At 47.0% G+C, this 15,912-nt stretch overlaps 2 protein-coding genes across 4 annotated transcripts in view; one reads left to right on the forward strand and one right to left on the reverse strand.

Moving 5' to 3' along the window:
* Grid1 (glutamate ionotropic receptor delta type subunit 1) overlaps positions 1 to 15,912 on the forward strand; it is a 727,989-nt gene that overhangs the window by 146,487 nt on the left and 565,590 nt on the right. The gene's annotated exons all lie outside the window — the stretch shown is intronic.
* Positions 14,561 to 15,327, reverse strand: LOC128107713 (40S ribosomal protein S15a-like). Its single transcript, XM_052733988.1, has one exon. It carries the CDS (start codon positions 14,968 to 14,970, stop codon positions 14,578 to 14,580), a length of 393 nt encoding a protein of 130 aa, XP_052589948.1. The 5' UTR covers positions 14,971 to 15,327; the 3' UTR covers positions 14,561 to 14,577.

Here is a 15,912-nt window from a genome sequence, read left to right on the forward strand (position 1 = left end):
TTGGTTCCTATGGATGCAGAAAGGCTGGGAGTACCCTAAGATATTTCCTTGTTTATGTAAAGGTCCTCTGTGACTCTTGGAACTTTTCATTACCCCAATGGGGTCTTTGCATGGGGACCACTGTCTGTCTCTGCAGGGGGACCACTTCCTGCTCAGCTCCTTGCCATTCACCCTCTCCCCCGAAGTCCCCTGATACTCCTCAGCTATTCCAGGCACAGCCCTGCTCAGGACTGATGTCTGCTTGTGCCCTCTGCCCAGGACACTCCCTACCCACATCCATAGGCTACTTCCTCCACTTTGGGGCTGTATTTCCACTTTGTTTTCAATGTCTGTCTTTATCTAACTAAAATGTGAATTCCTGATAAACAGTTTATTTTAAAATAATTTGTTATTTGAAATTGACATGTAATTATACTTCTTTGTGGGGCACATGTGACATTTACACACATGTATATGATGCTTTGGTGATCAGATTAGAGTATTTGGAGTATCTGTTACCTGGCATGAATATTACCAAAGAAATGATGATGTCATTCATCATTCATTTGTGTTAGGAACACCAAAGCTTGCTCTCTCTCTCTCTACTAGCTATTTTGAAATTTACAATTGACTGTTATTGACTCCAGTTATCCTCTGACAATAGAGGACATTATTCTTGCTATCCACCTGCAGCAGGTAGGATTTTAATGCTATGATGTGGAACGATGCTGAATTTGTACCATTTAGTACAGCAGTTGGAACTTAGTAGGTGCACATTAAATATCTGGTGAGTGAATGAATTAATTAGTATTTTGATCTGGCACATTGTCCATTTACTTTTCCAGGAAGTATATTCTTTTGTGGTGCTGAGGATCACACACAGAGTTTTGCATGAGATTGATAAGCCATCTACATTGAGCTCGGCCCTACCCAAGCATTTCTTTTCTTTGAGATTTCCAGTTACAACTATAGTACCTGCCCTTTACCACATCTGGAGATATCTGAGGGAAGCACCCCGCCCTTCCCACATTCTGCAGTAAAGAACTCCCCAGGCTGACACCCCCCGAAAGATCCCCCGCAGTACCCTGGGAACAGTGAGTGGGGAAACTGTTGATATCACAGTCTGATGGCAGTGGTGCTGCTGAGGTCCGGATGATCAGTGTGGTGACTCTCAAGGGACTTGGTTCCCTCCTGACTTGGCTTTGCTTAGGCAGGCTGATGACTCTGTCTGCTCTTTCATTTTTTTCGTTTTGATAGTGAGGATAATAAAAACGCCTCCCTCGGAGGGTCCCCGTGAAGCTGAAATGAAATGAAATGATAGATTTGAGAGTGACACAGATCCCCGTGGTCACAGACAGTTTCTCATTTCCTTGTTCCCCCTCATAGCTAGGCTGCTCCGAGCCCTCAGCCTCTGGTTCAGGTAGGCATTCAGACACTGAGCAGAGGGTTCTGGGAGGCCTGGAGGTTGGTGTCCTGCCACTGCCCCTGAAGGCTCAAGGTATTCTGAATTACAGTGGGGAGCAAGGCAGGGGAAAGCTGTGTATAAAATGCCAGGGTGAGAGGCTGGGGAGATGCCTCAGTGGGCAAAGTTCTTGCTCTTAGACGTGAGGACATGAGTTCTATTCCCAGCACCCATGTAAAACCAATGCAATGGTACACATCATATCTATAACCCCAGCTCTGGGTAGGGAGGAATACAGAGGAGCAGGGCTTGCTGGTCAGCTAATCTAGCAAAATGAAACCAGAAGTCTTTGATTGTGGTGCAAGCGTCCCATCGAAGTGTCTGTGTGTAGGCTTTGGTAGGAGCGATGCAGTCACTGAGCACCAGCGGGCAGGGGCCCACCTTGATGAGGTCACGGGCGCCATTGTGTCTCCTCTGCCAGCCTCTAGGAACCCACTTCCTTGCTGGGAGTCACCTTACGATCAGTCTGGACTGGTGGTTGGTGATGTGTGTAGGAGGGCTGGGAGCCGAGGCCAACCTCACTGTCTAAGGGCTGGCGTGCCACAGAAACTCGGCCATGTGTCTTTGACTTTGCACGTGACTGTTTGGGCTTCAGTTTCCCCTTGCTCGTTTGCTTGTTTATTTCGTGTACACATCCAGAGTTGATCTGTAGGCGCTTCTGAGAGACATGGTGAGGTTCAGATGCAGCAGACTTAGGAAGACAAGACTGGCTGCCGCTGACGGGGCTGCCTTGGCTGGGAGGGTGACAGGCATGCCCGGAAAGCGGAACAAAAAGCGGTGAAAATGTCACTTAGAGGGGGACAGAGTGGATGGTGGCTCTTGCTTACCTCTGAAGCCGGTGAAGAGGAGAGTTGGATTTGGCTGTTTCTCAGGCAGACCTCTCTTGGCCTTGCCTGTGCCAGCCTGGAACTTTCTATTCTAGGTGGGGATGGCAGAGCACTGGGCTCTGCCTCTGTGGGAGTTTCTTTGCCTGGTGCAAAGGTCCTGGGATCTGTGCCTGGTCAGGCCTGCATGTCTGACATCCATAGCTGCCCATTGAGTTCAGATCACATGTCTGTGCAGCCCCCTTACCGTGGCCATCGGCCCAGGGATGGCTAGTGCTTGGAGACGTAGAAGGAAGCAGGCACATATGATCATTGTCTCCTTGGCCTGACAGCGTACGCTTGACACCATCTATGAGAGAGGCTATGAAATGTATCGTAAAGCTGCTTGGGTTCTTGGCGCAGTTCTGCCGGCATTCGGGAGCCTCGATGAAGTGAAGAGGGCTGGCTTATCAGGAGTGGAGGACAATGTAGGATGTCAGGGGTACCTTGTGTTGTCTAGGGTGGTGGGAACATGAAGATGGTTTTTATTTTTGACTTTGAAATGGTTTATTTTGTAAGTAATGCACAAAATGCTGTTCTTGCTGGGAAAAAAATTCATGTGAAAAGTAAGCTCCCTACATCCCCATCTTCCTCTCCAAAGGGAATAAGGGTACTTCCTGGGCATGCAACAGGGCTACACAGGTGTCCCCACCCTTAGACTTAGCACAGTACACAAGTAGGTGAGACAGAATTGCCTGTATTTTCAAAAGATTTATTCTGTGTTCATGCATGTGTGCATGAATGCCTGTCCCCCCCCCCCTCTCTCTCTCTCTCTCTGTGTGTGTGTGTGTGTGTGTGTGTGTGTGTGTGTGTGTGTGCAGGCTCCAGAGGAAGTCAGAGGAGGGTGTTGGCTCCCCCGGAGTGCTGGGAACCGGACTCCAGTCCTGTGGAAGAGCAGCAAGTGCACTTAACTGCTGAGCCAGGATGTCTGCAGCCCCACCTGTACAATTTTGAGGCCTTTCTTACTTGGCCTTCTGGGCTCTGGCTCCACGTCCCTGGCTTGTTTCTGTTCCCTGCTCCGTACTTGCTATTCAGCATCCCACCAGGTGGACAACTGTGGTCTTTCTTTGTCTACTTTGCCGTTCAGCGGCCTCTCACACAATGCCATGGTGCACCCCTCAATAGACATCTCTGTGAGCATATGTGTCTGGGATGAGTTGCTGGAAAGCTGAGTTGCTGGATCACAGGAGCTCTTCAAACGAGAAGACTATAAGAAGGTGGTGAGATGCCAGTTACCAAAATAAGGCAGCAGGAGGGAAGCAAGCCCTGTTCTGGCTCTTGTTTTTCTCCGGGACTCAGAGGACGAGGAGTTTTGGGGTGCCATATTGATGAGGAGAAGTGTCACCGGGCAGAAAGTCAAACACAACGTGCAAAGCCAGAGAACCAGACGATCTGAGTCAACAGTTCTATGTGGTCGGAAGTAGCTTGGTGAGAAACAAGTTTCAGGACAGAGTCACCGTAGCAGCATTTAGAATGGGAAGCAGGAAGCAGGTGGTGAGGAGGGTGAGGAGAGGTGGTCCCTGCGTGTCCCACCCTTAGGGACCACATCTCTTTAGGATGGTGGAGCCAAACTGAAGTGAGGTACCGGAGGAGCTGTCATGGCGGTCCCAGGCTGAGGAAGGGCTGATTGTTAAGCACACAGATCTAGACCGAGCTGAGTATCCCAGGCTCAGGACCTGGGCACGTGGGAAGCCAAGGTGGGAAATAGATTCAAAACACGCCCAAGGACAGTCAGAGCTGGTCTGAGCTGAAACAGGCTGCCTCTGTTGGCTGTGGCAGGAAAGGGGCTTAGCTCTGGGCCACACATAGGGACATGTCTTGGGCGAGTGCTCATATGACCGTGAGGTCCTGACTGAAGGCATGGGCTTTGCCGCCCTCCACCTGGAGGCTTACCAAAGGCACTTGGTTCAGCTTCACTGATGGTTCATAAACAGATGATGTGTCCTGCAGAAGAAGACTGAAACATTCGCTGTGTAGTTACTCTGTGCCAGGCCCAGCCCGATCCTCATCTCTGTCTCACAGCCACTCAGCAAGGCGGGCCTGTGCCAGCAGCGCCTCTAGGCTCCAGCTGCCAGTGAGGATTTAAATTACAAACACTTAGTCTCATTCTCCTGACTCTCCCCCACCACATGAGCTACAGGTGGGTGTGTTCTGGGCACAGTGCCCTGACATGCAGAGGGAGGCGGGGGATGGGTAGGGTAGTATCTGGGGGTATGGTGGAGTTTGAAGGGGAGGCGTTTTCTGACTGTCCTGCCCTCTCCTTATATTGTCTCTGCTTCTTTTCCCTCCACATTGATCCTTTACACAGGGACAGTCACAAAGCAGAACCAACCAGCCGGGGACTTTAGCTTTGGGAGACTTCGTATTGTGAGGGGAGTCACAAGGCTCTCTGGTAGTGTCACTGTCAACTCTTGTCCTGTAGATCGGGTTCTGCTATGCTCTGGGAAATTCCCCCTGTTTTAGCTATAGAAAAATGAGCATGTCACACAAATATTCACGTTAACTGCCTTTAGGTACGTAGATCGGTGGCAATGAGTGTCTTCCGATTGCTCTGTAGCCGTCACTGTCACCTGTCTCTGGGACTGTCTCCTTTTCTCCAGCTGATGATACTCTGTAGCTGTGTTTGGGCCCTGGCAGTGCCGTCCTCCTTGTCTCTGTGCACTCGACTGTTCTAGGCTTCTGTGCCCACACCAGTCTCTGTGTTCAGTTCTCTCTTCTGAGTGACTGAAGTGGGCCTGCCTGGGCCCCAGATGATGCCTATCCCTCGCTGGCACATGAGTGTCTCAGGATGGGGGTGAGAGGCTAGGAAGGATGTGGAATCATAAGGTAGCTGTTCTTCTGTCACTGGCTTCTTTCACTTAGCACAATCCTCTGAAGCTTCACCCATGTTGCAGCATGTGTCAGACTCTTATACCTTTTAAAGACTAAATATATTCTATTGTATGATGGGCCACATGCCATCCATTCATCTATCCTTCCATGGACACTTAGGGTGCTCCAGCCTTCTGCCTACTGAGCTTTCTTAGCCCATTGAGAGTGTGTGTCTAGAGCCTCTTGAGTGACTGTGTGGAAGTGCCCTGTGTTGGTGTACATGTGTGTGCAATGTGGATTTACATGCTATACCTCTTAGAAAGCATCCACTCATTCCTCAACATGCCTTCAAACTCTCTTTCCTTAAACTCTTTGCCCTGCTTACACCTTCCAGTGGCCCTTCCTCCAGAAGTTCAGGCCGCTTTGTGTATCCCACGTGGGCCTTAGGTCTGTTCCTTACTCTTCCCGCCTCTTTTCTCATCACTCCTGTGTTCCAGTGATGCTGGCGTGTTAGCTGGGGCTCAGGCATGGAAACAACATCTATTCCATCACTCAGAGGAAAAGATTTAACATGCGAATCCTGACAGATATCAGCACAGCGGAGGTGGAAGCACCCAGGCTAACTCCAGGCTGGTACCGACACCTCTGTGTTGGAGGGATGAATGGAAACTGTCCTAGAGCCAGGACCACGTGGTGAGAGCTGGAGCCTCATAGAAGGGCCACCTCGAGGGGCTGGCAGCATGAAGAAGACCCAGCCACAGTCGTGGCCATTTTGAGTGACAGTGGAGTGCGTGGCCTCTCTCCTCTTCGCGTGCTCTCTCTCGCTTCACACTGGTGGTTGTTACTGGAGGATTGCGGAGTCTAGGGTGGGGAGTTTAGTTTTCTCTTTCTTGGAGCAAAAAAGTCAGCATTTTACAGGGGAAGCTAGGGGATAGATGTAGGGCATGCTAGCTGAGACCCCCACTCCCAAGGACTTACCTTCCAGCTCCTGCTTTGCCCTCACCCAGTGCATTACTGTCTGATAGCTGTTCCTGTCATCAAGATTCCTTGTTTGGAAGCCTTCTCTACTTCCAGTTCCCCGCCAGACAGACTGTCTTTCTTCTGGGCTCCACAGCCCTCTGTGTGTCTAATACCAAGTCACTGGCCCATAATCACCAAATATGTATATATAGTATGTATACACACACATACATAAATCCCTCTGAGCATAAATCTCTTGTAGGGCATAAATCTTGTGCTCTTGACTTTGAAATCCTGGCACTGAATGTTGGGCCTTGCACATACAGTCCTCAGCAGAAGCCATTATGTGAGGAAACAGATGGGCTGGGCATAGGGGAAGTAAGATGTCCACAGGTCTGGGGAACACACACACACACACACACACACACACACACACACACACACACACACGTTTTCATATATGTAGGAGCACATATATACTCATGTGCATGCACACACATACATTTTCATATATGTAGGAGCACATATATATGAATATACATACACGCACACACACATACACATACACACACACACACATACACACACACCTATGTATACCCACACACTTCAGGTGCCTGTGGTAATTAAATTCAGAGGCACAGATGAATGTACTCTGTGGCCAGCTATGAATCTTGCTAACAATCACCAAGAAAGATCAATAAATTTGCCTCCTTCCTTCTAAGCTGACACAGATAACTGGATGGCCAAGGGCAGCCCAGGGTGAAGTTCTTCACATGCTCTACCATTAGCCAGGCTCATGTGGGGCAAGGAGGTGTGGGGGGGTATCATGTGCCCTGTAAACCTGTAGGATAGGGCTGGGACCTGTGGTCTACTTGGGACTCCCTTGCGCCTCAGATCTTGTTTTTGTACTCAGGGACCCTGACTACAAAGCCAGGCTGCACCACAGAGCCCTGCCTCAGCTTTTCCTGGACTCCTGCACAGGGCACAGACCCACAGCAAGGTCAGGGAGTTAAATGAGACCCATGCTGTGTCTAGCACACTTGGGTTGAGTGTTGCTATTGTTTTTTTTTTTTCTTTCAACACAGAGTTGGTAGTTGCGTGTGACAGATGGTGGGCATAGTGAATATGTGTCCCACAGCCACAGGTTAGTTCGACTAGCCTGCTAGTGCCCCACGAGCCAAAGGACTACTTTATTTGCTCGTCCCCACTGTTCCCAACCCTCTGGCAGTCTCAGCTTTGGTTTCTTTCAGGAATCATGTCTGGGAAAATGAACCCATGGCTTAGGTAGCAGGGCGGTAGCATGGGCAGCTTGGCAGGGTGGGAGGTGAGGCAGGCCAGGCCTGGCAGGGCTCTCTTAGTGGGCTGCAGCGTTCATTTTCCATGTGGGTTGCTTTTGGGATCAGGGAACTGGTTCCACCCCAGGGGTAGTGACTGAGTCCTTGTGAACCTAAGGATGGAGATCGGTACAACAGAACAGACATTCTACCTGTGTGAGGCCCTCTGTCTGCCCCTGCCCTCCATGAGGGGCCTCCGCTTGGTGTCGGGGCTGGAGCAGGGTTTGGATTCAGGCGGCCTTTTCTGTTTTCTGTCTAGGTGCCACTGAGTTATCCTTCTATCTGTGCAGCAAGAAATGAATCCCCCATTTGCTCTAACACCTGTAGGGGTCGGTCGCACACACTCAGTCTTCCGTTTACTTTGTTTGACTTGTCACTTGGTATGTATATGCCATTCATCACTGCTTATTGATGGTTTTCTCTTCTAGGGTCTGCAAAGGGTGGGCAGGGCCTAGAGTCCTGGAGTCTCTACCTACCTAGCCTGTCTCACTGTTCTGCCAACCAACCACTGGGCCTTGGGTGTGGCTGTCCCTCTGGGTGGGGCTCATTTGCCTTCTAGCAGTTAGGATGACTGGGTAATCGTCTAGGCTCTGACATCTCCAGCCACGTGTCTTATATAGCAGCTGTGACAAGATGCTCCTCAGGAGCTGCGTGGTGGGGGCTTCTTGAATTATTCCTCCCCTGGAGCTGCTGTATGGAAATGAACCGATAATGGCCAATTCTGTGTGCAAATCAGCTTCAGGCTCAGCTTAGCTGAACGGGCTTGATGCATCCTGCACTATAAATACCTCTGCTGGAACTAGGGCAGCCCTAAGCATGGCCCCAGCACTGCACAGCTGCCAGGAATATTCTTTCTTCTCTTGTGGATTCCAGCATCCTGGCTGTTCCTGGGGAACCTCACATTTCCTGGTCTAGTTTAGTGCTTGGCCGGCCCCTTGAGTGCATTTGTTGGTTATCACCAGACCCTGGGTGGACACACTTTGTAACAGTGGGTGGTAGTTAAGCCCTGGGGTTCTGGTACAGCCTATTTGATTTCAAATCTGTTGAGTCTTTCTAGTGAATGTGAAGTTGGGGTATGTACTGAATCACTCCATCCTGGGTTGCCTATGGGCATCCACATCGCAGTCTTCTCTGAGAGTTGGAAGAACTGGCACTGTGAGGGAGCACCTAGCATGTAAAGAGGACCTAGCCCAGCACACAGAATCACTCCATTGTGCCAATAGTGAAGTCTCAGCAAGGTCCATTAACTTCCCTGAGTTACTGAGTAAGCATGCTATTCAGTATCTCCCAGATCTCCCAGACACCAAAGCCATACTTTCCCTATAGTAACCCTCATGGATCTGTGTTCTCTGAGGCCTTGTTCATGGAAGAATCAAATGCTAAGAGGGACTTGATGATGCTCTGAGATGTTCACCAAGCCTGTATCCTCTGCTTGTGCATTTAAAGCTAACCCACCCAAATAGGTGGGTCTGTTTAGAGATTGGTCCCCCACAACTAAGTTTACATTCCTCTGAATAAGTCAATCAAATCTATTCATGGCTTCATGAACCTCTATATTCTGTGTTTGTGGGGTGCTCATTTCATGCCCTGGGATGTCACTCAGAGATGGGGTAATTGCTGTTTGTAAAGATAGGGAGAGGCCCTTATTAAGCTATTGATGTATACCAGTATTGAGCTTAATATTTAGAAATGGATCTTGTTAAATTGTCCTAACAATCTTTAAAGAAGTTCTTTTGGCCCCATTTTTCAGATGGGGAAGCTGAGCTCAGATAAATTATTGAGCTATACTAAGAACACCTGGCAAGGAAGGCAGAAGCTGATGGTTCTGTGGCATCAGGTTGCATTCTCACTTAGAAAAGCAGAAGCTTCTCAAACCTTCATCCACCCAAGAAGCTATAAAAATAGATAAAATGGAATCCAAATTAAAAAGGAGCAGGGTGGAAACAATAAAATAGAAAACAGAAAAAAATATAAAAAAGAAATGGAGCCCGAAGCTGCTGTTCATGAAGATAAAATTACTAAGTCACTAGGCCAATGAATTAGGAGAAATAAAACCATCCACCCATCCACCTACCAATCAATAATAATCCCCAGAGAAGACATAAAGCTCTACAGTAAGAGAGGAGAGTGTTGGCACCTCTGTAGATGTCAAAGACATTAAAACCCTAAGAAAGGGATACTATGAAAACTGGCATGCTAAGTGCTCTGACAACTAATTTGAAATTGGCAGTTCCTGGAAGGTCATAAATTGGGAAAACATACTAAATAAGAAATAGAAAGCTTGAGTAGTCATATTACTGTTATAGAAACTGGACATGTAGCTTAAAATACCTGAAGAAAACCTCAGAACCAGATGAGTTTACTGTTGACCTCTGGCATATATTTAAGGAACAAGTATTACTGACATCATACACCTCCTCCAGAAAACAGAACAGAGGAGAATACTTCCCCAAAGATTCTCGTGAGACCAGTGTCATCCCAATAGTGAAATGGACCAAAATATTTAAAAAAGCCTAGACTGGTCTCCTTCATAAGTATGTGCACAGAAAATCATCAACAAAACATCAGTGATAGTATCTAAACAGGACAAAGCTGACTTGGTCCAGGGATGCAAGGATGGTTTGATGTTAAAAATCAAATCCTGTGATGTATCATGGCAGCATATTTCTAAAGAAAACACTCATGGTTATGTTGTAGCAAAACACATTCGAAAAGACCCAGATCTCAGAGGAAAAGATATATAGGGGGATGGAGACTCGTCAACCAGGCCAAGAGTGTGCTTGAATAACCCAGAGCTAGTACCACATATAGTGCGGATGGATTGAGTATCTTCCCTTCAGGAGCAGGAACTTGAGAGTGTGATTACTCTTACTACATCTTTGAACATCTTATATAATTTTTTTGCAGTGAAATCAAGTAAGAAAAAGAACTAAATTGCAGAAAACTTAGAAAACTAAAACCTTTCGTGAACATATGGTCATAGATCTTGAAGTTCAATGGGATCTATAAAAAACTATTGGGATTAACAAGTGAATTTAAAAACATTGCAGTGTAGAAATTAATATGCAGAAATAAATTGTGGGAGTATATAAAGACATGTCAAATAAGGAATACGATTTACAGTAGCATAAAAGTCTGAACTATCTAGTGATAGGTTAGACAAAAATCGAGAGCCGGACACATACAAAACTATAAAACAAAGCTGAAATTGAAGATGCCCAAATGGAGAGGCACACTGTGTTCACAGACTGAAAGACTTATTACTATTTAAATGCCATCTGTACCCCAAACTAATTTCTAGATTCAATGCGATCCCAGTGAAATCCCAGCATATGTTTTAAGGGGTAGAAATTGACAAGCTGTCTTTAAAATTCGTGCAAAAATGTGAAGCACTTAGAATAGTCAAGACTATTTTGAAAAAGAAGAATAAAAAGGGCTAATGCTATGTAGCTCCGGAACATTAAAATCCTACAATAACCAAAGTGCTCTGGTATAAGCACAGATAAAGAATGGCTGGAACAGAATAGACAGTGCAACAATCAACTCCCTCTTATGTGGACAATTGATTCGCAGCCAATTTGCAAAGGCAGTTCAGTGAAGAGAGAAGCCAAAGCAACTGAGTATCTGTGTGCAGGGAAGTGCACCTCAGTAGCCCGCACACACCAGTGCAAACTCGGACCATGAAACGACCAGGGGAGAACAGAAGACACCGGTTTCGATCTTTGGCTAGGCAAGTCTTGTCAGCTCAACACCAAACGCACAGTACATGAAAGAAAAATGAAATTGACAAACTAGATTCATTACACTTAGGAGCTTCAACTTGTTCACTGGAAGATAACTAAAGAGTGTAAGAAGAGGGAAAATATTTACAGATCACATATATAATAGAGGATGTGGCACATATTAGTAACTCTTAAGATTCATTAATAACACAATGAAAAAAACTGAGCAGAACATTTGAAGAAATAGTATACCCCAAAGGATGGATATATGGATGACAAAGGATTGCATAAAAAGATGTACATTATTATTACTATTGGTACAAAATTAACACTACAATGAAATACTACTGTATAGCTCCTCAAATTGCTAAAATAATAATAATAAAAATAATGGCCATGTCAAGTCCATGAGGCACAGAGCAACTGTGAAGTAACTGTGGAGCAGCTATGGAGCAACCTCACATTGTGCTGTTGATTTGTAAAATGACACCACCACTTTGGAGAACAGTTTGTCACTTTCTTGAAAAGTTAAACATACACCTGCCACATGAGTCATTCAACTCCCAGGTATTTACTCAGGAGGAATGCAAGCACAATCCACACAAAGATGCATGCAATAGCTTAACTTGTAATATTTCCAAACCTGAAGCTGAAATGTCCAGGAACAAGTGAATGGGTAAATGAATTGAGCATATGTTTGAGATGGAATACCACTCAACGATAAGATGGAATCAGTTACTAGTACAAGGAGCAACATGGGTCGTTTTCAGAATAATTAGGAGAGAAAGCAAATAGCCTAAGAGTACACACTGCACTTATAGAAAACTCTAGAATAGCATAGCTATGTAAGAAATTTATAGCGATAGATTGGAGATCAGTGCTTGCTTAGGGATCTGGGTTGGGGACAAGGTGGGACAGAAGGGAAAAAACATGGACACAAGAAAACTGTGTGATGAGTATGTTCACTCTCTTGATTGTAGCCATTCATATGTTAAAAATGCAATTTGCCATGTCCATTACACCTTAATAAAACTGTTAAACAAATTCCACTGCCATTTCCCAGTACCACACTGTCTTCCACAGGGCCTCTGTTTCTGTACCACAGAAACACCATCATGCTCGGGTTCACCCAGACAACTGCCTATCCCTTGCAGCTTCCAAAGGCTCATTAGAGGATCTGTGTTTGTAACATCCATCACATATGGGAGCCATGCCAGCATGAAGAATTCCTGTCACACACTGGAGAGAGACGGGGTGGAGCAGTCAGGATTAGGTTGTAAGCAGGAGCCCCAAATGCAATAAGCAATTCAGCTAATAGTCCTTGACATGGGCTACAAAGGACGCTAAGTGAATTGCGATCTTCTCAACGCTGACATCACGGCTTTTAATCTCCACATTACAGTTTTCTTCCTTTATCACCCGTCTGCATTAGAGTTGATTAGTAAGTCTCTGGCCTGCTTGGAAGCCATCAGGTGGAGGACAGATTAGTGTGTTGGTTATGGAACAGTGGTAGGGAGAAGTCCATCAGATGGACTCAGACAGCACAGTAATTAGCATGCCCCAGACACCAGGCTGCTGCACTGGCCTGGCCTTGGCTGGTCTCACTATGGTGCAGTTTGTTCTTTTCCACAAAGAAATTCATTTGTGGCAATCAATAGGGAGCAGTGTGGAGGCTCCTCCACTGCTGCCTCATGGCTCCATGGCCCAGAATCTCCCCCTGCATCGGGTACAGAGGTTTTCATGCCTGCTTTCTAGGGCCAGTGGGTGGCATCCTCAGGGCAAGGTTTCTTGGAAATGCCCACAGACCCTGGAATTCTGTCTCACCCCACAACCATTGGGAAGGCTGAATACCTGACTGTGGAGAACGGATGTCGTGGGCCAGTGTAGAGAGACAGAAATGACTGAGCGAAGCCCTTTACTGGTACCCTCATTTGCACCTGACTTGTGCCAGCAACTTTTAAACGCAGAAGCGAAAGGCTGCCAATCTATATATACCCTCTAAGTATTCACTGTGTGCCTTCTAAATGCCAGGCTGGGTTCTAGGCTGTGGGAGCTCACATGAGGCAGGGCTTATAAACTAGTAAAGGAGACAGAGAAGAATTATGCAAGGAAGTCAACCAGAAAAGTATCATTAGTAATTCACTCTTGTCATTACTTAATGACCCCAGTGCACATGAAACTGCTGATTCAAAGGTTCTCTTACCTGGTTCCTAGAGTCCATAATAGTGCACTGAAATGGCCTGATGGGGAGGGAGGGAGAAAAAGAGAGAGAGAGAGAGAGAGAGAGAGAGAGAGAGAGAGAGAGAGAGAGAGAGAGAGAATATGAGTGTGTGTGTATGTGTGTGTGTGTGTGTGTGTGTGTGTGTGTGTGTGTGTGTGTGTGTGTGTTCATGTGCATGTTTCTGTTTCTCGGTGCTAGGAATAAAGCCAGAGCTTCACACATTCTAGGCAACTGCTCTGCCATTAGGACACATTCTCAGGCCATGTTTCTCTTTTTTGACTCTGAGGACATGCACACTCTCTTATATTTTTGGCTGTGAACCTAGCCTTTAATGGCTGAGCCGTCTCTCTAGCCCAACATGCACGCTTTCTACCAGATGTCCAGTGTGGTCATGTTCGAGGAAGGAAGGATGGATGGCTCTAGTTCACCAAAATCTTCACATGTCTATGGACACAAGTTCCCTTCCTAATTTTCTCCTGAATCCATTGCAAATGGTTATTACCACATCTTGACCTCTGTGGCCAACAGACCATAGTTCTAATTACATTGAGACATAGTCAGTATGGAGCCCCAGAGTCTCTCTCTTTGCAAAGAATGTTATTGTCACATTTGCTTAAGCAGGACTCCGGGTAGCCCTTCGGTCACCTTAGTCTCTCTACCACTCATCAGTTGGTTGACATGAAGGAGAGGGATAGTTGAGGTTATTCTCATCAGCCTCTTGGCCTGGTACCTCCAGTGGTTTTCTCTGGTGTCCTTCATTGCTGGAAATTCTTTTCATGGGTTCATTGGCTGGTCCCCTCACCCAAGGACACATCCTAGAATGCCCTTCCCTTTGTCCAGCCAGCCCTGCAGGCTCCCACATTGCCTTTGTGCAGGCTGCAGGAATAGCAGCATCTTAGTGCTGCCTGAGGCCCATAACTGTGACTCAGGTCCTCACTGTGGGTTCTTCAAAGGCCTGTTAAGCTCCCCTGTCTGTGTGCCTCAGGGGACCTGGGTAAGGCAGATGTGGAGTTGGCGTGAGGCTGCTCCTCTCCCTCTTCAGGAGGCTGTTAGTGAGGGGACCAGGTTTTTTCTGGATTCCCCATGAGAAGGGTCAGGTCATGGCCTTTCATTGTTAGACCTTTCAATTAAAGATCTTAGTGAGTGTGTCTGTAAACACAATGCACTTACTATTTTTTTTTTTTTGGTCCATGGAGGCTTTTTATTAATGTGTTTTACATCTCTAGAAAAAGAATCCCAGGATTTTTCCTCCTGTGTGTTTTCGTCTTGCTTCTTCATGGTCCATGATGCCAGCTGAGGTTGTCAGTACAATGAAGCCAAACTGACGGGATGGGAACAGATTGTTCTGCCATTTTTCTAGGTCTTTGAGTTGCACATCAAACCTAGGGCTTATCACCCCACACTTGTTCAACCTGCCTGGGAGGTTCACAGCGATTTTCCCAGCTCTGTGGTTGTCGATGATTTCAAACTCACCAATGCAACCATGCTTCATCATCACAGTTAGGAACCTAACGATGACTTTGGAGCAGGGCCTGATGAGGACCTGGCGTTTGCCTCTCTTCTCAGCATTGTTGATGCTCTTGAGAGCATCAGCCAGGACATTCACGCGCGACATGGTGCCGGCACGGAAAGATGGCGGAAAGAGAGCACACTTACTATTTTTGAGCTGAGGGATTCTTTGTAATTGGCAGGCCCAGTATGAACTGTGGCCCTACAGTTCATAAACACATTTATATAAGACACTGTCCCATGGCCAGTTGGAACAGTGATTGGAGGACACAGGGAGAAGTTGACTTGGAGACTCACCAAGTTAGCCTTTGCTAATGAAATGGTTACATGGGACTCTCCACTTGCAGATTGTTTGACCTGGACCTGTAAGTGAAACTTTGTGAGCTAAAGCTTCCTCCTCTGAAATCTGGGAAGGACAGGATCCAGTGCTGAAGCCACAGTGAGCCTAGCAGGGATAATCAGGCAGGATGATGAGAACTGTTTCACTGGGATATTCATGAAAGGATGGAGGGGGGAGATAGAGAAGGACTGGAGATAGTCTGAGGCTGGGGGCAGGGTACACACAGCATAAGCCTGGCCCATCTGCTTTTATGTGCTTGTATAGGAAGAAGGTAGCAACCGAGTTCTTCTTTGGGGATGTCTGTGCTTTGGGAGGTTCAGGCCTGGGTCTGCTGTCTTGGGACTTCTGTTCTGTAAGGATTTCATCTGTAGACTGGAGGTGTCCCAGCATTATCTGATGGTACAGACTCCCTAAGCTTTCCATCTCATCCTTGCCTAGGATGGATGTCCATCACTCTGGTTCTAGCTCCCATTGGCCCAAGGAGAAATGGGCTGGCATGAGGCCCAATGATAAGCCAGGCACAGTCTTCTGCCATGGCTGTGTGCCCAGGAGCAGGCTCTTGGCTCCAGTAATAGAAAAACCTTATCTATGAGAGAACCTTCTCCCTCCAGATTTCTGGGCTGAAAGGTACCATACTAGAGGAAGTATTGTGGGGAGAAAGTGTCAGCGGGAGAGGTGAAAGAAGCCGGGGCTCCTCGGAGTTAGAAA

The sequence above is a fragment of the Peromyscus californicus genome, unplaced genomic scaffold (genome assembly GCF_007827085.1).
Source record: "Peromyscus californicus insignis strain IS unplaced genomic scaffold, ASM782708v3 Scaffold_12__1_contigs__length_115047231, whole genome shotgun sequence".
NCBI classification, from domain to species: domain Eukaryota; kingdom Metazoa; phylum Chordata; class Mammalia; order Rodentia; family Cricetidae; genus Peromyscus; species Peromyscus californicus.

What these genes read in the sequence shown, in the direction of transcription:
- LOC128107713 (XM_052733988.1), bottom strand. Translation starts at nt 14,970, where the DNA reads ATGTCGCGCGTGAATGTCCTGGCTGATGCTCTCAAGAGCATCAACAAT.